Genomic DNA, 22,432 nt, shown 5'->3' with positions numbered 1-22,432 from the left:
CACTTTGTAATCTGCATAATGTCCAATATAGTTAGCCTATACAGTATAATATAATAATGATAATAATAAAAACAACAATATGAGAGAATGCAATAATTGAAATGTGAATAATTACTCATATTAAATTATTGTAATGTGGTTTATTCCATTTTATAATCTAGAACGATTAAATTTCACCTGCAATCTTATAACTTATTGGCAGTCGATACAATGCGGGAATATTCAACAGTCGTTTGTAAAGCTGCTCTAAATTTTAGTTGCTATTGGAAGCGTTTTGTTAAGATTCTGTTGGTTGAGAAACTTTTGATATTAATTCATTCAATAGGAAGTAGAAAAAGGCTAATTTGAAGATCAAATTTCCAATTTTCTTTTTCATTCTGAATTTCTAGACTTCCTATTTTCTCCTAACAATATTAATTCAGTCGAGTTGAATTCGAACCCAATTATATCCATTCTAGATTCTATCAGAGGAAATATTCCGAAATGAAAGTGCTGGATGTTGTATTTTCCTCAATTGAACATGTCTATGAGTTAATAGTATATTGCTCAATGATTTTTATATATGAGGCGAAATCGAAGTCAAAACCCCTATTTTATGAAAATTGAAACCTCAGTGGAAAATCAAATAATGAGAATATAGAAAATCCCTCTGGAAAATAGAAATTTGTGCGATGGATCAATACAAAGTGACCAGTGACCAGTGAAAGATATTGGCCTGTAGAAGGCACAAATCTGTTGCCTGCTATTTTTGTGCCGGTTAGCCCACTTCAAATATATCTCCTGTTGTACTACTCTATCTGCTAGAAGTGAATAGAAGCCAGCTGGAATCTCAGCATTCTCTTCTATTGCTCAGTTATGCAGCCATCTGTAAAAGCCTGTGGTCACAAAACCATCCAACCGACATTCAGCCAACATCTCACTTTTCCTCCATTCTACTCAACGAACTCTAGTGGTGGTAGTCGGTACTGAAATATACAACTCTTTTGAAGCTCTATCAATTATTAACCACGGAAAACAATGAATTTCCTTAAATTGAAGACAAAAATTGAAACAACTACTGTCACATGAAAATTGATTTTGATTATTTACCTTTCATCATTTCTACTATCATTTACCATTATTATTATGGTACATGCTCGTGGAGAGATAAGGAGAAATTGCGCAAGGCATGCGAGAATCCACTCTTAAGTTGCAAAACTTCGAAAAAACATGCTCGTGTTGAATTAAACGATATTTTTTGATGTGGTAGGACCTTACAATAAGTTAAACTGATTGAATTGTTTGTTAATGTCTCATGAAAAAGAGGTGACAAAGAAATAATTTTTAGATTGAGTTGCTCAGTTGAATGAAAAAAAAACATTATCCTTTTATTCCTATTGCCATATTGAAAGAAGAGATACAATAGAATTTTGGAAATTTTCAAGGATAAAGGCCAACAGAAACGAGTAGGTTACTGTATATTATAGAAAGTATAATATTCATGAATTTATATTATAATGCAGTATTATCAATATTACAATTTGTATATTCATTGTTACAATCATAAAACACTGGAACGAATACTGAATTCGAAAATCCAGTCTTGTCAATTCACCTGACTCATTTAGTAGAATATTATCAACAAGTTTGCAGTGAATTGAAGGTGTTCGTTGATAGCACTAAAGTGGTCTCTTAATTACGAAGCTCGCCCCAGATGGCGGCTCAGTTTAATGAACGAAACGTTATGAAAGTCACGCCTTTTATTTCATTTCTCGTTGGCAGAAAACTTTTCTCCGACGTGAAAAACGTGAAAAGCTCACTGGCACGTCTAATTCGAAATGCAGCCGGGGAGGAAAAGTTTCAATTGCGCCACTTGCTACCTATTCGTGATCGACTTTACAAACTTTAAAATGTCTGATAAGAAGAATATGATGCTGTACACACTTTTCTCTGACTCAGATAATAGTAATGGAAGTTGCAGATCCAAGAACAATTTCATTGGATTAACCCCTTCTCTTTATGCAATTAAACTTCTCGAAATCAACAAACAATATTCATTCAATAATATTTTCCAATACTGTTGCCTGAGGTGTTGTTCAATCGTTCGATAATAATATGATTAATGAGAATTTTGATCACATTTTCATGATTTTTCGAATTTTATATATCAGTTTAGATTCATCCTAGATGATATTATGTTTATACATACATCACGTAATACTCATTAACTAATAGAGTGCTTTTACTTCTCTCGATTAATTTCAGTTTTAAAACACATCACATAGAAATTGATTTGAAGTATCATTATGATAATTCTCAAGAACATCCACGTACATTTTAGGATCCAATCATAACCAGCATCTACAACGAAAGCGAGCTTGGCTATGAGCGTTCTAATAAATACAGCCCAGTATTGCAAGTATGTGATTGATTTGATTACTAGAATTTCATACTAATACTACTTACTCGTAAGATCAATAGAACTATTATATATGTTGATCTATATCTCACAATGTCAACGTCATAACTCTCCATCAATCGAATAAAAGTAGAAGTATTTATTTAAAAGCATGTTTTAGCTGGAAGATTTCCATTGTTCATCTACTATATTTATTGAATTGGAAGTTGAATATTACCTATGAAATAGTGTACTTCCACAGCAATAGCTAACAAGAAACCAACGAAAGTACGCTTCCTGATGTTAATAGAAAATGAGGACATTGATGGTGCAGTTGGCAGTGGTAATGAATCATGCTGTGGTAAGAGCAAAGTTGTGAGTGAGCCATCTAACTGAACAGGAAAAACCTTCTCAACTTGTTCGCTGGTCGATATCCGAGTAGTTTTCCACTTTTCTTGCAATGAAGTGGAAATCTAATAAGTCGAATGAAAATGAAAATATCGTGTTGACCGAATCGGTCCTATGTTATTTTGATGGATGGCTTGGCTTGGGCTTGTAGCCGACAACTTGCTATCGATTTATTCGCTTTAATATTGCATAACTGTGTTTGGCCTCACGGCATATTTCTTCCTTCCCTGATAGAATTTCCTTCCAATTCGCTGGCTCCCTCCTCGTTGAAGTATATCGCTTCATTGTATTTGAATTTGAGAAGGATTTGAGCGAGGTGTGAATGTGACAATTTGTAATGAATAAATCGGATTGAATCGTGTGAGTTTGATACGATTTGTAGTAGAGAATACAGTGTCGGTTTAGTGAGAGGATGTTGACAAATTATGTATTTTAAAACCTTGTCCATTTTCATGATAATATTCATTTCTTGAGTATCATGGCAAATAATAACATATTGAACATTGAAATACTGGCAAACAATTAACAATATTTCTACTGATAGGAAAAGGGATGCATGCGTCTTACTACTGAATATTAATGTATTGTAATGTTGGGAACAGTGTTTTGAAATAGAATGTTATGTAATTATCATTGATATTGTGAACACATTAAATGCATCTTTATTGCTTTGAATAAATTATTGAAGAAATTCATGAGGAGGTGGACACACAAACAATTAATTATTACTTATGAGAAAACTGGATTTATTCGACAGATTTCACTGTTCTGTACAATGTTCTCAAAAGTTATATAATAACTTTTCAAATATTCAGTTATCTTCTCAACATTCCTGAAAGAAATAAACAAAGTGATAACGACTCGTTTATTGCCGAAACGTTCAAGATGAATGATTACAATAATAATTATTGCAGCTCTTGTGTTATAAGTCAGTGATGCATTCTCTACCATCACTGTTTTTAGTGAGCATTTCAAACATTTTATAGTGTTATTAGATTCCATCGTCAATTTCATCTCATTTTTAATCAAAATGTAATCATTTTCCAATGCATAACTACTGAAGTGATACATTTTTTTGTCGCTGAAATTGCTAGAACACCTTGTTCACAATGTCGTCATTGTAATAGCACAAGTTGAATTAGAAGATTGATGATGTATATGCCTACACCTTGTTTACCATATATGTATGTACACTAATTTTTCATACCACATACAATATCATACTGGTATTAGGGCGGGTTTAAACATTGTTTATACTCAAATATTATAAAAATGTGAAGGAATTTTTCATGAGATTTCATTATGGGATACCATATTTAGATAACAATTCGCTTGGATTTCACGCTCATATTTTCTTGTGTACATCCATATCACGCCGTTAATAAGGTTTATCAGTGCGATAAGATGAGAGCTATGGGGGGGGGGGGAGAGAATGCCGGAAGCAGTCTCCTCCTAATTATTAAAGTGCTTTCCTTGGTGTTTTCTCGACGTGAACCGCTCTCACACGGTCGGTTCTAGGTCAGCGTGTGAACATGGCTCTCGCTCTAGCTCGTCCAAGTTTGATGCAAAAAATGCCCTTCATCCACTCGCCATGTACTGTAGTCTGTGAACTGTGTGCTTCCATTCAGGAAATGAGTGGAGCTTGTTGCAGTTGAAAGGTTTAAGCGATCGATGATACTCTACAGACGAGAGAAGTGAAGGCTAGACTAGACAATACACCTGTGAGAGAAGACAGAGAGAGTGTGAGACAGCGATCAGAAAGCAGTTCCGTTTCATGTCAACTGGGAAATTCTCGCTGATTTGCTGTTGCTTTTTGAGTAGCGGAGAAAAACTCGAGTGAAGTAAAACCGGTAGATTTGTTTTTCCTCATCTTCGTAATGAAACATTTTTATGTTCTCATAAATGTCACAAGAAAACTACTTTTACATTGAATGTGTGTTTTTACCTCTCATTGATCTAAGATCTGAATGGAAATTCATTGTATTCCAGGTGTCATTCACAGAACTTATACATATCAGTAAAAGAGATTTAAATTTCTCAACTTACCTTCGTATCAATCAATCATCTCTCGTATGTGTCTTGAACGTTTATGTCAACCTTCACAGCCACAATAAATATTTGAATGATATGCAATAATTTACATTTAGAATTGACCCTGGTTCTTGAAGAGAGTCTGAAGAATTTATATATCCTCTATATTCCATTGAAGTACAGAAGAAAACAATCTTTGTTTTTAGAGATGAATTTGAGAAGTTTTCATTGACAAGTTGATTGTTGAAGATTAGACAAATAAAGCAGGGATAACTTTTTAAAATATTTCTTCACATTCGTTTTACGCCCTTTTTGGTTCCCCATCAACACAGAGCATTCAACATTTGAGTGATTGAAGAAGTAACCATGAAAAGTGTTGTCTTTAAATTCAATTGATTTTTTCAATTTTGTTTGCAGATTATGTTAGCGGTGGTGAGCTATTCACGCATCTCTACCAGAGGGACCGATTTGCCGAGGATGAAGTGCGCATCTATATTGGAGAAATCGTCCTTGCTCTCGAGCACTTGCATAAGGTGAGCCAAATTCAATTCATCCAATCACTTAGAATGTCTTAGTATTCCTATTTCCCAAGAAATGTAAGTTTCATAAGGTGTAATGCAATTTAGTTCAATTTAATTATGATGGTCCAATCCATCACATTAGTCGATCTAGTAAATTAAAATAGCCTTTTTTCAAAAGATGATTAGTCCTTGAAAAAAAAACTAGTTTAATCCATTTATTTTGAGGAAAGGCATTCTTTCACATCATGTAATTGATGTAACCAATGTCATCCATGTAATCTTATAGGAGCCTTTTCTCGGTAACGTCTCGAAAAAACGATCAAATTGTTGAACTAGTATTGTCATACTTCGCCCTCATTTCTCGCAACTCTTGCACGGTGCAACTTTTAATTTCATGAGAATCTGTTGCCACATAGAGATAGCTGCCGGTGTATACGGATGTCAGCGTCATTCCTGTGGTTGGCAAGTGGTGGCAAACTTGTTCTTTCTACTTCTCTGTTCCTCCACATCTTTATTATCCCACACTTTCTTCTCATTTTAATCCTCTTATCCTTCCAACTTCTTCTCTTCTTCATCACATCCTTCTCGTTCTGCTTACCTCTTCTTCTCATCATTCTCATTTTATTCTTCCTATACTCCACAGCTCCCTCATTGCCACATTATTGAATCCCCAATGAACTCTTATCCGATCTATCTTCTAATCTCTCTCCTCCACTTATCAATCATTGTATTATACTCTTTTCCTCTCACTCTTCTTTCTGTAACTTCCTCTCAGTATTTCTTTTGCAGTTGATATGTTTCAGAAATGAGAATGGTAGTGTTGTTACCGTCATGATCATGGATGATTTTGAAGGATGAAATGAACTCATTTCCCTAATATTAAATTTTCTTTTGCACACGGTGTGAATATCAGTACTACTACTTCAATAATTATACCGCTTACAGAAGAATTAAATGTCAATTTATTGGAGAGGTAGAGGAGAAATATATCTAGAAGAAACATTATGAGGCGAAATTTTTAGTTGTAAGAAGAACATGATATGCTGAAAGTGAGAATTCTGAACAAAATTATTGGTCCTTATCAGTCTTTATTGGGCAATATTGTGTACCGACCTTAAGGCTCATTATCAGGAAAGAGGGAATAGATGGAGAAGCAAATTGGGCGAGGAGAGTTGATAATACGATAAAAGTGAAGAGAAGAAGACACTGACAGACTTCTCGTGAACCGGATAAAGGTTTGGTGAGCCGGTAACTGTTGCCCTGCGAAACGGGGACACTGAACAACGGTCCGGTCCCCTCACTCCCCTTCATGGCTGCCCCGTTCCCCTTCATGACTACCCCCTCCCACCACCAATCATGGCGGAATCCAACTCGTTCTATTCCGGCCGCCTGTTATCAAATGCTCTCGGCTCGGTTCGCTACGCCTTCAATATTCTGAATGGCAACGCTGATTACGTCCTTGAAAGTAGTTACACCTCGCCAGCTTCTCTTTCTGCCCAATTCCGTCCTCCATTCCACCTTGTTCGCGCACTGGAGAATCTGTTGCGTCAAGCTGTTATCGCCCGTAGCCTCCCATCCAACAACGTCTGCAACCTATAGCCTGATCATCAAATTATGAGCCATGTATTTGCGGTAGTATCTTGTTTCACGAAATGTCCCCAAATACAGGACTTAGTTTTATTGTGGTTGTTGAATGTGGTTTAGCAAAAGCTTTAGTGGAGAACTGCAAATACTGCACTGTATCAAGGAAAGATAAATTATATAATAATGTTTACATGGTAGCAGTATTATAAGTAAATATCGGGGACCGAGCTTCGCTCTGGAGTACAAAAGCATAACAAATTTATTACGAAAGAAGATTATAATAACATTCATAGTTCATACAGGAATGTTCTATCTAATCACAGTAAATTGAGATTAATTCCCAGAGGAATGCAAAAATCTCCCCCTCACAAAGGCCTGGTTGCACAAAAGCCGGTTAATTTTAATCCTGATTAATTTCACGTGAACCAAATTAGAGAAGACCATTTCAAAAATATGGATCTACTGGAATTAATCAGGATTGAAAATAACCCGGCTTTTTTGCAACCGATACTAGTACCTGATTGAATGATTACAAAAGTTCAACAGCTGAGTCATAATTTTGACACAGTCCCACACACATGAACTCTCTCACTCACTTCCATCATCAACAGACGACGAAATAATTATTACATCAGCTGTTTTCCAAGAATGAATAATAATTATCCTTTTAATGTTCTTCAGCGAGTTTTCCCATGGATGAGACCTAGTGCAATCGAATTTTTATATTATAAACCTACTATGTTCTGAATTTCGTGAGAATCGTTAGAGCCATTTTCGAGATCCAAACTAACATAAGGTGAAATACAAACATAAACATCGAAACATATAAAGATATAAACAGAAATTGCTCGTTTAATAGTAGAGGATAAGTAAATCATGTGTGAATCTAATTGGAAAATTGAATGAATATTCAGCTTAAAGATTTTTATATTATTTAAAAAATTGAAGTTATGTGACGAAATTTATCTAGTTAATTGAACAAATAAGTTGGAAGAAAATGAGAATTATTGTGATATACTAATTTACTTATTATCGATTAACAAATTTCCAGACTATTATTCACTTTAGATATCAATTCAAAAAACAAGTTACATATTCAATTGACTTCAAATTCAAATAACAACTTGAGAAGGAATGTTTTTTCTCCAATATTGTGAAATGGGAAACACCCAAAACGAGTCATGGTTGGAAATTTATAACTTTTGAATATCCAACTATGGATGCAAAATAATAATTCTAGTGTGATAAACTTACTGTTAACGGTCTGCGAATAGAATGTAGTATTTTGAAATCACACCTCTGCAATTTGTCAAAATAAACATGGATTGTAACCTACTTGTGTGAAACGATGTATCATTAGCTGCTGCCGTTCTCCTCACTTTTCCACATGATTTTCTATTTGTGGGTCTGGCAGAGACCTTTTAATAAACTGCTCCGTCCTCGATAACAATACAGTCGAGCGCGATTCTATTCCATAACAGCTTTGTTATAGATTTATTTTTAGCGGAAATAGATAGGCTGCGAGCTATTTTTAGATTACATAACGAAAACGCGATGATGTTGGTTCTCTCTCTCTCTCTCTTCTGGTAGAGCTGTTCGACCTTCGCAACCTGTTTCACTTGATATCACTCTTCGACGGCTTCTTCATACAAACTTTTCTCTTTTAGTATAACATTGTTAACATTATCATCCTAAATAAAGACAGTGGAGGATTTTTACTCTCGAACTTGTATAATACCAATTAGGATTTTATACATGATTAGACGGATCTCATATAATATTATCACAACCATCTGATAATGGAGAAGGCTCAGCAATTGAGAGGCTCAGAGTAGCCTACGCGTTCAATATTGTTAATACTGTACTGCTTAGATGTAGAAAGTGAACCGTGAACAAATAGAAATAGCAATGGTGTTGCACAAGATTGTTGTATACAGTACCTATTTAGCTGCACCTCGGCTGGGTACTGTATTTAGCTGCTTCTAGGCTTCATTGAGAAGGAAAGCATATTCATATACCTGCATTGTTTATATCTAATAGTATTTAGATTAAGCCGCTTCTCGGCATGTTACCGTATTGTCAACAGCTGTCAGCTCACTCTCCGGTACTTTTGCACCTAATTAGAATGTTTCCCGGATGGTTTGCGACCTGAGTGAACCGCATACGACCTGTTCAAACGGTCGATAGTTGGCGCAATAACCGCAGGCAAGTGATAGACCGATCATTATTTCCACTCACTGACCATCCATTACTCAATAGAGTTGTTTATAGACGGTAGAGTGATTCAAAGTTCGAGCAGATCTCAGCAGCAACAACTTGACAAAGTTTCGCTGAACGCTTTCCCAGTTTGATAAGCTTTCTTACCACTTTCCTGGTAATTGATTCACTTGGAGTTTGGGAATTGAGCCCAACGGTGGACTACTTTCAAGTATCAAAGCTTTTGGAAATAATTGCTATAATCTACAGTTTCCAAGTGAGAGGCTTGATTATTTTGGTACACGGTACACGTGCATTACGAAGTGAGATGATTTATTCCGATTTTGATGACTGTTCCATCTAAATTAAATTTTAAGTTGAAGATCATATTCATCCAAGAGAAATACAAATTTAAGTAGTTAAAAGTATAAATTAATTATACACTCTAACTGTAACATGCTGACTTGAGAAAAACATTATAAAATGTTACATGAGAATACTAGTATAATTATAACAAGAAGTATTATAACGAATCTGTGTGCAGTAGTAAAGGTGATATTGTGATAGATTCCTATAAATGAATAATATTGAATTATAAAACTTGATGTTATCTCTACCTCTTATTTATTGAAAAATATAGCAACTATATTTCTGGATATTTATGTTTTTAATGTATTAAAATCAAAAAGTTAATGCAATCAAAAAGAGGCTTCTAACAATCAATGTGTCGCTTTGAGATCTTCATGTCTTTTTGTACAAGATGAAACTTACGTTAAAGCATGGACTAAGTAAACAGATTAGATCTAACTGGTTAGATTCGTGATTAAAGTTTCAATGTGATGATTATGATCAATTATAAACTTGAAACAAAGCCTCAGTGAACGGAGTATTTTCAAATGCGTCAATTTCCTTTTGTAACTTTTGGGTCTTGGCTGTTCTTTTTCTAAAGTGAACAATCTTGTTTCAGTGATCGGTTTCTCAATTATTTAAAAGCTGTTGCTTCAAGTACGACACTACTTCACCTTCACTTAACAATAAACCTATTTTTGTAGTTTGACAAGCGGTCAAAAACTTGTCGGTCCATTGTGTGACAAAACTCGATTCGAAACGAGACTAGTCTAAAAATAAGCCGCCAACGATTTTAGGACAAGAATGTGGGTCGAATTGGAAGCTTTTTGAAATCTTGTTCGACATTGATAAGATGAACATTTGTGCTATTTGGAAATTGGGTTTTAATCTTGCAATGTCGGTTTTTGATCGTGTAATTGTAGTTTTGAAAAGCAGTATCAAGGTCGTTTGCTGTGAGAAACGTGTACTGTGTTTTGGCAATGGATGCGGAGTGCAGTGGTTACAAGGTGGGGGGGGGATATGCTATTGTGATTTCGGGTTGGAGTTTGCAGCAGTGAGACAATATGGTGGATGTTAATGTGAGAGCAACAGAGATGGAGCATGTTTGATGGGTCAACACTTGGCGAGGTGAGGCAGTAGTCAGATGCGCTCGTGTCAAACCTGTGAGATGGAAGGGGGTAGGGAGTGAAATTCTGGGTGTGACCTCCAAAACAATTGTTGAGCCGGTTAAGACCGACTACGATCGGTTAGCGTATTTCAAGTTCATTTGAGCGTTTTCAATCTTGTAAGCCTATTATAGTATTTCAAGTGTGTGGAGATGAAAATTTCTTATCTGTAAAACTGGATTGGGATTGGAGTTTATGAACTGTAACTTTCATTTGTTTTTTAATTGAATGTTATTATTGAATGGTTTTAATGCTGGTAACACATATTCAGTTAACTGAAAGTACAATTCTATGAAACAAGTTATTATTTTCTCGAGACGCCTCTGTAAATTTGGTGTCTTGGACCGGATGATTGAATAGAACGTTTTTTCAGCGGACAGGTATAAACTAGAAGCAGCTGCTCAGTGGCTTTCATTATTTGACAACTCTCTGAAACAGGAGCGAACATCCTTTGGGTCGCAGATTGTCTTCTCTCAAGTACATTCTTCAACGGTCCATCCAAGAGTAGAAAAACCATCTGTGTTGAATAACTACATTTTTACAAGAGAGATTTGTTCCGGTACTGGAACTTCTTACATCAGTTTCCTGTCACCTTGAGTTTCAGTTTTTGTAGATTTGAAATTGTAAAGGATATGCAATCCTAAAAAGTGAATATTTTTAGAGTTGTATACTATGTACATTGTATTGCATAGGCATCTACATTACATTGGGAGAATGCTGGACAAATACAGGATATTCCTATTGGTATCTTATATTAGTATTCATTTACGAATAAATTACACTCAGATATTAATAATAGATTCGACATTAGATTAATTAATGAAACTTGTATATTGGATTGGAACAGCTGAATAATTCACTATGTTTATCAGCTAAAAAGATCATAAATCTTTAGATCCAACTAAGCTAATCCTCATATGAGACAGCCTAGGAAAACTATTTTGGAAATTAAGTAAATATGAATAAGTTCTTGTTAATTCATTAGTTAACGAGACTTGTCGAATTCTCTTAGTTGTTCTGCCAGCGTTATCCTCGCGTTGTTCTGCCTTTCATAACCTCTTCATAACTGATATTAAATATTTTAATTGTATTTATTCCCCCAGTTCTCCGTAGATATTCGTGTTTGAATGGGCGGAAAACAAGTTACTAAATTCGTTCTAGACATTCTAGTTGATCTCACCTTGCCGGCAATATTGTTTACATAGACATTGAATTACCAGTTTGATTATACAGTAGTTGAGTTATACAACCACTTTTCGCCATCATGGCGGAATCCTTCAACAAATCAATGCAAGCGAAACGTTTCCTGTAGGCATATTCTATAGCTATGTCTTCAACGGATATATGTATTTTTAGAAGTGAATTGTGGTGGTGTGCAGCTTGATTTCAAATTTGTAGCATCTTCATGCGCTTCATGACCTCACACCTCTTTGGGATGATACCATGGGATTAAGTTTGACCTTCGTGGAAGTCGTGACCTTGTTCTAGTTACTGGCTGATGAGCCTCAAGGTTCCCTCTCATTGGAGTTGCAATTTCAGTTGTATTATCATTTTCGGATATCAATTTTATTTAAATTTAGGTGGAATAGAATAATAATAGATTCAATTCATGCAATTATAAACATTTATGAATCAGCATTTTCGTAGATATATTATAATATAATATATTGGGAGTGCTTTCAATGGAAACTCACTCAGAGGACTGTTTACTCCTAGTAAAATTCAATTTAATTTGTAATGTTCATTATTCAAGATAATTTTTTTATATTTTTTAAAATAATATTAGTATGTTATCAATGTTACCAGTGTTTTCAATTTTTTTCTAAAAACAGGGAAATTTAAATTTTTCCCCAATTCATTAGGCCTACTACTTTATGTTGTTTCATAACTTCTAGAATTCAATATAGTATTTGCTCAAATTATTTATATTTGCTCGATAAATACTATATTTATTCAATAGTATTATGCTCCTGAAAGAGTTTTAGAACTTCAATTCAATAATCATTAACGAAATGTAAAGATCTTCATCTGCCAAGAAATGAACTTTAATAAAGAATTTCTGAACTCGACTAGGTGATTACAGTAATTCAATCTTCAAATTTACTTTGCTCTGCTTGATCAATATCACAATCTCCCGACAAAAATATCTCCTCAGTAACTTATATGATAGTAGTGTTGAAAAGACTTGTTGGTCACAGAACTTCCCATTTTTATTTTTTGTGCTGTCGGCTGATCGCACGCGTGCAGAAATTAGCACCACACAAAACAAGATCTATGTAATAATAATATTGTTGTTATGTCCTTGACCAACGCAGTGATGACTTGAATAGCTCACAGCTCAGAGAGCTGCTCAAAGCTCAAAGCTGTGTTGTCACTTCTCCGCCCAAATTTATCTTGCAAGTTGATTACTCTTCTCTCTCACTATCTTAGCGAGTGAGTTACTACTCACTGTCTCTCTCAATCGCACTAATTCACTCTCTCACACTCTTTCTCTCCACCATCTTCTCACACTCTTTCTTTTCTTTCCGCAGTAGATACTTCTTATCATTCTGTCTCACTCTCACATAATATTTGGTGCCAGCCTGTCGTGTTCGAATGATACACCTGACTACTGTACCTGAGTTTGATACAAAATTGTATAATGTATTGGCCGCACAAGAAACTGGCTTAATTCAACAGTGATTAATCAGCCTCAACTACAACCTTGTATTCGAACAACCTTCGCGATCCGTCTCTCTCTTTTCAATAACCTTTGCTTTCCGTTCGGTTCTCTCGCTTCAATTTCCATTGAAACTCATCGCCTTCACCTCAACACTGACCTTGGTATTGTAAAATGAAGGCAGCCCGTGTATGAAGCGCCATGCACCGTATTATTATCTTATTAACTGAAAAGATTGTTGTACAATATCGTCTTGTATTGTTATCGTCAATATCGTCTTGTCAATATTGTCTTATGTGTACGGATGGTGATTTTTTCATATTTGCTCAAATAGATGATCTAATCTATTTAATCGCATGAATCCAGTCATTCAGAATCGTGTGCTCTAACTTATATCCCAAAAAGATGTGAAAAACTAAGTAGACTTTATGTCTAAAGCTATTAGATAAAAACTTCAATGACAAATTATTAGAAAATACTGAATACAGCGACTTTATAAATAGTATCATGATATGGTAACTCAAATGAAAATTATTCAATGATCCTGGAGTACTACTTCAATAACACCAATATCTTGTCTTTTTGAGATTCAATTTCACGCTTTGCTTTCCTAAAGTTCAGCTGTTCCAAATTAGGATGACAGTACCGAGTAACCGCCTGAATTATTTGTGTGATCTGCACTATGTGAATCAATGGTGAAGAAGATTGTGGGAATAAATATTCAATGTTGCGCCATTGTGACCTAATATTAGTGGAAATGGGTTGATGTTGGAAAAAGTCTGAGAAAAGAGGAGCAAATTGAGTAGAGTTCCAGTCAAGTAGCCGTGTACACTGTGCATTGTTGGTGTTGGTGTAGTATTTTAATCGGGTTTGGGCCCTGATACTGCAAGGTATTCTCTATTTCTCATATACATTCTCATTTATTTTCCTCCTTATCCCTTTTTTAACAGCGATTTTCCTCTTGTAGCTCTTTTGTTTCATTCTCTCCTCCATTAATTCCTATTCCCATTTTTATTCTATTTTTATGCTCAAGATCTCATTTTTGCTTTATATTTATCTTGCTACTCCTACTTGTGATACGACTTATTATCTCCTTCTTATCTCCTTTTTTATTATTATCTTTTTTTTTATCCTCTATTTTATCTATTTTTCCTCTTTTTCATTTTTCTCCTATTTCTCTTTCTCCTACTTCATCGTACTCCTGTACTTTTTTCTCCTTTCTCCTTCCACTCTCCTGTTTCTCTCCACTTCTACTTCTCTTTCCTCCTCCCCACTTCTCTTCTACTTCCACTTCCTCATTCCCTCCTCTGTTTTTTCTTAATTTCCTTGGAAGTTTTCCCTTTCAATTTCAATTCTTCTCTACTACTTCTTGAACACCCCCTTCCCGCTGTTCTTCCCTTCTCTCATTCTCCTTTTCATTTCTTTTTTCTCTATTTTGACAAGTGATGATAGGAAAGACAAACTTTGAATAAAATACATACAATCAGTTTGGCCACAAGCAAACAAGACTAGTTGAACAGAATAAAGAACGTTTAAAGGCGAACGCGGAAGAATGAGATAGAAAGAATGAGACACAATAAGAACAGCGTTCAGAGAAAGAACCAAAAAGTTATCACTGGTGAAGAAGAGAAAGAGAAGGAAAAGGTAAGAGAAGGAAAGGATTATTACGTAATGAATTTAACACTGCCGTCAAGGGGTTTTGTTGGAGGGAAGGGATGGGCAAAGGACATCCACAACAGAATACACGTGCTACATAGCTACCCCCTTTTCACTCCCCCCCTCTTAATTCGGAGACAATAACAATTCCCTTTCACAGAGAGCGCCCGTGGTATTGGTGTGGGGGGGGTTGAGATAGAGGAGACTGATGCTGTGCTACTAAAAAGAGAAAAAATACACAGAGACACTTCATACTTCCGCTTCTGCACTGTACAGGAGACGAAGAGCTTTCAGCTCACTCCCACACATCTACTATGTACTCAACATCCTCTTTCAGGTTCTTTTCATCCTGATTTTTCGATTCCTCTCCTACCCAATAGTGGATGATTAAACATTGTAGTTTATCATCATATTTCAGAGTAAATTAGATGGGTGTCCCTAGTCCTAACCGTATTTCCTAGTAAACTGTAGTAAGAGTTGTCAATGAATTGGACACAGGGCCACTTGCTGACCCACAAACATTCATTTCATCCGCCTTGGTTTGTGCGGCACGTGTGAGAATGTTATCAAGATATTTCATTGATGATAGAAATTAGTGAGCGTTTATTAAAAATCCTTGTAGATTTTGCATAGTTGTGATTTGATTAGAGTCGTTTTTTATGCAGATCACCATCTGGAGCTTGGATGGAAAGATATGAATGTGTCTGGAAAGAATGAATTATGATTTATTCATTTGGTTTTGATTGGCAAAAACAGTAAGATGAGTCACGAGTCAAAGTGTTGTGATAAACTCACAAAGTTTTTTGTCAAGGAGATATCTAGAGTTCAAGCTAGACTTTTGATTCAATATAACACCAGTAGTTTCATCTCTAAACTTGTATTACTTCAAGTCCTATTTGTATAGTATAGTTCAAACAATCATTAGTACAAACTTAATAGCCTCGAACATTTTAAAATCCTGTTGAACTTGAAGATTTGAAATTTTTGTCATAAAAACAGACGAAACAAACAATTATTTCTAGGCCATTGTACAAAAATAAGTACATAAAATATAAAGTAAGCATAATAGGAAGCGGAATATCTTATGTAACGAAACCTAATATAAAAACATTAAGTCAGCAAAATTGTATAAAGTAAAAACTTTGGATTCATAATAGTGTTATTAAAACGAATGCAAGGATTTATTTCGAATAAATAATTCCAACATAGAAGATAGAACTAGAAACATGAAATAAATACGAAAAATCTTACATGTATAGAAGGATTTTCTCCAAGTGAAAAATAATATTGAAATCAAACAATCATTGGAATTCCTATATTTCAAGTTCAATAGTAAATTCTTGTTTTGAAGGTGAACAATCTCAAATTTCTCATGCAATTCAATGTCAGCCGACCGATTTTCAGGGCGAATCTATTCAGAACAGCGTTGCCATTGACTGAAAGAAGCTGTGAGCCTTGGAAATAGGCTTGAGCACACAAGGTGTAGGCTTGTAGGAAAATATCAGTTTCAATAGGAAAGCTTTGGGTCAGGTGTGGTGGGAGGGGATGTTTTAGAACTGAAAAGATGTTACCGTGTGCAATGAGTTGAGTTTAGCAGAGAAAAAGAAAGAGAATGACCTTGATTCACGCTATCAGTAAACATAGAGCTCAATCGGGTACTGATTTGCAAGGGGGAAGGGGGAGAACAGACCTTGAAACGGCCGCGAAGCTGAAAATCTCACAACTCTGAATAGAGTCAGAATGACAACACAGAGTCGATTTGTGTGTTTTAAAATGTATTTTTTGCTGTAGCATTTTTAGTGTTTCTTACGAATGAACGTTCTCTCACCTCGCTCGCGGTAACACCCACGTAATCGCGGCAGAGATGTGTGGGTGGAGCATCTTGAAACACAGTGCTCGCACAAATATGCGCTGGCGCTGGCATACTCACTCACATTCACCTGTATGATCTGGTTCTGTTTTTGTTGTTTGTTATTCACGAGAGTTGTGCTGGTGCACATTCCTCCGAGCAACGCCCAGCTACTTTTCTATTCATCAGCTATTCGCAGCTATTCATCAGGGCCCACGCCGTTGTCTAATTTCAACGCTCTCAATGTGGAACAGAATGCTGTTTTTCTGTTAGAAAGTGGTTGCTGTCTATTGTGTGAATGGAACTAGAATAGAGTTGGGACAGATTCGAAACTTTATTTTGGTATCTTACATTTCGACAAGTAGGTAGTTATTATTTTTATCTCTGTATGTTGTTTTTTGTTGGAAAGTTGACTATTGTTCGAATGAAACGATGATAGAATTTGTAGACAAATTTGTAATATTTGATAGAATTTGAAGACAAATTTGTAATATTTACATCTAGACACTTTTGAACAAGTTCTTGTTTATTTTTTTGCAGCGAGTTTTATTTTCCATACGTCTAAAATGTATGGTTTTTGTGAAAAACTGTTGTATTATTTGAATGAGATTATGGAAAGTGTTAGAGGCTGCTTTCCAGATTCAAAATAAACTACGTTTTCCCATGAATTATCATGTCTTCATTTGACTCTTGTATATATCATTATAGTGTACACTACTAGAAATATAAATATTGAAAATACCAAATATAATCTATTAAAGTACCAAATTCTCACATTCACGACGGTATCAATTTGTAATGTCTTGTGAATACTGCGCGTGGAATGCCTACTCTTCGATACCGTTTGGAAAAGAATATCATTTTAAAAGATAGGAGTTTCCTTTACTGATGCTTTTTCAGTTTCAATCTCCATGTATTATACAGTAAATAATTAACATAGTGTTTCCAAGTTCGTATTTTGTTGTAATCGTCATAAGATGGTCATCCTCCATCTCCTTCACCCCGTTTCTAACCTCTGAGAGTCAAGGTCAAGGTCCGTTTGTGGTTGGTAATTTTTTTGGTTGATCTCTTTTGTGGAGAGACGATTAACTGTCGGCAATGGGATGCTGGTAGGAGCCAGCTGCTCCTGCTGTTCGAGTACTGTATATAGCGGGTGTTCTAGTACTGTGTATAGCCGACAGTAGCTACTAGCCCCAGGTCTACCCTCGACGCGCTTCACTTATCACAACAGAAACTGGATTTGAGAAGCGGTGCAACTGGCCTGTCTATAGTGAGATTCACTTCAATCTGTCAGTTTTCATTATAAATAAGGGTAATGCTCCCCGTTCAACTTATGCTGGCAGATTGATGCTGACTGACCATGCAGGAGCAGATGCTTGTGGTGAAGAGTGCAGTGCGAGTGCCAGTGCACCTCCTATCCTCTGCATCTGCTACCACCTTCGTTGAACTGGCGTTGACCGGTTAAGATTTTTTCAATCTGTGTTCTATCTGCCCACCTTGTCTCAGTATTTTCCGATCCTTTTGTTGATTGTGTTTTTCTACAGTTAAAGGGAACTAGAAAGAAAATGGTTAGAAGTAGACCACCTCTCCTAAAAATTAAAATTGAGGCCACAAATGAAAATAAATGGACCATTGAACAAAAATGGAAAATGCCCTTCATAATTTGTTTGAAATATCGGAAGTTGCCGTTGAACATACAGCTGCTTTTGATGAGTAGAAATAGAAATACCCGCTAAAAGTTGGATAATTATTATTTGTGAAACATTGTATCATCTTATATTGTGATTTTTGTTTTTAAAATCATCAACTTATCATGACTAATTATTATTATTTTTCATATTGTAAATAATTATCTGATATCCTTATATTATAGTAAATATCCCTTAAAACACTATCCAGCTCCATTTTTTGTAACTAACTATTGTATGTAATTGTAATTTATCTAATATTTTCTGTAGTTGATGTAGTAGTTTTAGTTTTTTTTGGGAAGTAAAACATTCCTCTTGCTACAGAAAACTTTCTATAAGAAGGTAAAATTTGGTTAACAAAACGTTACTATTTATTTTTCAATTGTACTTATTTCTTATCAGTTAATCTCGAAAATCAGTTTTGCAATGCTTCTGGCCATGTGCGTGAGTGTAGAGCTGCGTGCGTGCGTGCGTGCAGACTGCGCAGACGCGCAGGTGTGTCAGGATCAGGATGCAGTTCATGTTGCACGCGCCAGGTGCAAACCATGAACCTTATGGTTCCCCCTCTCCACCACCTCTCCATCACCTCCTCTGATTTAAAAGTCTCCAGACGAGACAGACACCCTCTTAGGGACCACCTTCACCCCCTCACCCGTCACCCATTCAGCAGCTGGGCTTCTTGCAGGCTATTTGCAGCTTTGCAAGTCGTTTTTGCTGTGTGCTGGGTTGAGGGAATTTCTTCCAGGTTTGGGACACATTTCCAGAGTAGAATATAAAATTGTACAAATATATATTATCTATCGTTTACATTACAGCTGTAGTGTATATAGCTATACAGAAATACATATTTATTATGAAATATATAGTAAAAATATGGTACGTCTAGTTTCACCAAGCATTCTATAGTTTTTATGTGTCGTATAGCTAAAGTTACCGTAAACTGTCCTGGTAGAGTAGAGAGCACCCACGCCCAATTCTTTAATTCAACATTCTACATTCTATAGTCTGCTCTGCTTCCTTCGAGCCCGATCGAAAATAACTTCCTGCCAAGGTGGGATATTGTGTGTGCTTAGGCCTTAGGGGAGGGCACTGTAGGATAAAATATCTTTAGTAAGGTTTACTTTGAACTTTCATCATCATTCTCCATGAATAGCATCACTTGTTCCCATTCAACCAATGCTGATAGTTTAAAGTGACACTGAGTGGAAGTTAGGTTTTTTTTTATAGATTAGAGACTGATGAGTATGGATTGAAAAAAATTACTCATGATTTCATCTTTTTGTACTCGTAGCTAAAATTATTTTTGGCGAATTGGAATGTGGGCTTCTTAAATTTTTCTATACGGTTAACATAATTATATCACCGGTTTTATGGGCATCAATACGGGAAAAAACTAGTGAAGTTTTCCCTATCAATAACAGGATTACTATTTGTTAAACAGTTTATCCTTATTTTTGTCCAATGATAACTTGAACGGTAAATTAATTTAATGATGAATTATATTTACTTGATAATAATATATCATCCCTTGTAATCGCGACAATTATTTTAGTGTATTTTAGTCGTAGCCACTCGATATAAGTGTATGGTGATTTGCAATGCAACAATTAATCTAAGTTTATAGGTATTTCTATGAATATTTTTTCTTGGACGATAAAAATACAGTATTATTCATTTCATGACATAATGAAGGGAGTTCCTCAGATCGGTCAGATTTCAATCTGTCTTGCCAATATAATTGGATGAACATAATATGAAAGGTTTGGAACATAATTTAGAAATAATACACCTATATATATACCCATATACCCATATTGAGTTCCGTGTTTGAATCACGATGATGACAGTTTAATAAGATTTGCAATGTATTTGAAAAATAATCTAATTGCAATATTTTACTTTGTTTCAGCTGGGAATCATCTACCGTGATATTAAACTTGAAAATATACTACTGGATTCCTCTGGTCATATAGTACTGACCGATTTTGGCCTAAGCAAGGAGTTCCTACCCCATGAAACCGTAAGTTCTCCCCTGAATTACTCATTTTTTCATCAAATAAGCCTTGCCATTTCAGATTTTGTTCATTGTCTAGATTTCAGACGTATCTTTTGTAGATTACTATCAATTTTGCTTGTTAATTGCATTGTTATGATAAGTATTTATTATCATAATTTGATTGTATGGGAAGAAATTTGGTATTTCTCCATAATTGTCAGAATAAGACATTGATGTCGTCAATACCACTATTTTTGATGTATTGAGAGCATCAATGTCTTATTCGTTCAAGAATAATTATCATCAATCTCAGTAATGCTTGAAAAGCAGCGAAATGTGAGACAAATCGCTTCCTAGAATGTGTTTTACCTCCTCTCTCTATCTCTCTCCCGGACACATGTGAAGTATCTCCTTCAACAAACAACGCCATTAGCCTCGCTTTATCTCGTCCAGGGCAATGGCCAAAAATCTCTTCACAAATTGCCTCGCAATACGACTAGACAATAGACAAGTTCAGTGTCTTCCCTCTAGTTTAGGAATTTGTTTTATCTTGAATTGTAAGAGCATAATCCTTAACTGAATTATGGGTCGATAACTTCAGTATTTCTGAACTAATCAACTAAACTAATCATTCTGAACTAATCATCTGATTAGAGTTGTCTGATAGAATTCAAATACTACTTGTTGATCTATCAATGTATTTGACGGATCCAAATTCGTTAAATTATATTGCAAATCATCACTGCCAGTGAAGAATGAACCAGATATTGGAATTTCCTATGTGATGAACAAAATTTTGAACAAATCTGAAGAGATTCACATAACTAACAGTGTGTTGAATATTGTCATTTTGGTTTGTCTCATATCTCATCCCAACTATTTTTGGATATGTTTGTTTCACTGCTGATGAATATCTTTATCAAATTAATTTACTAAAAATTTTAATTTAAGATCATGAATAAATCCCACTTATGATTTCTAACGTGAATAAAATCAACAATAAATTAACAAAATTGTCGAATTCTAATAATAAAACTTCTTATCATTACATAAGGTTTGTGCAAAAGTTCAAGACAGTTTAAAAAACTTTGTCAAATTTCATATAAGACCTTCTTATAAAGACTATTATTTCATTTGAGAAATATTTTGCCTTTCACAAACGGGGCTTAATTTCTAACAAACTACGAAAATACATCTACTAATTATCATTACTTGGCATCATCTAACTAGGAAGATCAAAAGTTGTTCATGAACAGATAGTTTGGACTTTCGATAAACCAATCCAAACTTTACTAGTGCGGAGTATTCCTCTTGTTTTTCGTAAAATATGAGAGGAATAATATCTTCAAGCCAAGCTTTACATACAGCAGCTTGAAAGTTCATTTAAAACAGTGCGAGCTGCATAGCAAAAGTGGAACGTGGAGCTTTGCTGGTTGTGCGCGTTTCATCAAAGGATCAATTTGAGGTGGTGGTGAGGAGGAGAAGAGAAAGGAGATGGAAAGGTAGGAGGAGAAGATCGGGGAATCGAAAAGGGGATTCTTTTCGCGCGGCGCACAAACCTTTCACGTGGAACGAAAAGTTTTTTATCGATACGTAAAAATCTCTGTCGATTGGTTTTTGCTCGAGGGATGTTTTCCATGTTTTTCGACGAACCTTTTATTAGATGTCGTCTCTCACTTTTGAAGAAAGCAAAGCGTTCCGTTGAAACTCATTTGCCAAGTTGTGATATAAATATACTGCACGTAGGCTATAGTTAGTTGTTCCAATGAATTCGTTTGTAGCAGCAACTCAAATCTACTCTTACTCACAGTGTAGTTGTAGTGGTTTGTGATACTATAACTTCCTGCTCACAGATACAACATGTGAATAGGGCTAATTTTACCTGTACTGTACTGCCAATATTGCTCTCTCAATATCTCTCTTTCCCTCTCTGAGCTCTTAACTGGAGCGCAA

General features: G+C 35.4%; 1 protein-coding gene across 1 annotated transcript in view; it reads left to right on the top strand.

Annotated features, from left to right (window-relative positions):
* The window catches only part of LOC111056134 (ribosomal protein S6 kinase alpha-5), a 105,600-nt gene that overhangs the window by 60,285 nt on the left and 22,883 nt on the right, over positions 1-22,432 (top strand). Inside the window, exons 4-5 of the mRNA XM_039422838.1 lie at positions 5,234-5,349; positions 20,393-20,503. Coding sequence (XP_039278772.1) covers positions 5,234-5,349; positions 20,393-20,503 — 227 coding nt within the window. The remainder of the gene's footprint in view (positions 1-5,233; positions 5,350-20,392; positions 20,504-22,432) is intronic.

This window comes from Nilaparvata lugens, chromosome 3 (genome assembly GCF_014356525.2).
Source record: "Nilaparvata lugens isolate BPH chromosome 3, ASM1435652v1, whole genome shotgun sequence".
Taxonomy (NCBI): Eukaryota; Metazoa; Arthropoda; class Insecta; order Hemiptera; family Delphacidae; genus Nilaparvata; species Nilaparvata lugens.
The sequence above is the reverse complement of the archived record's forward strand: the minus strand, read 5'-3'. Positions and strand labels throughout refer to the sequence as shown.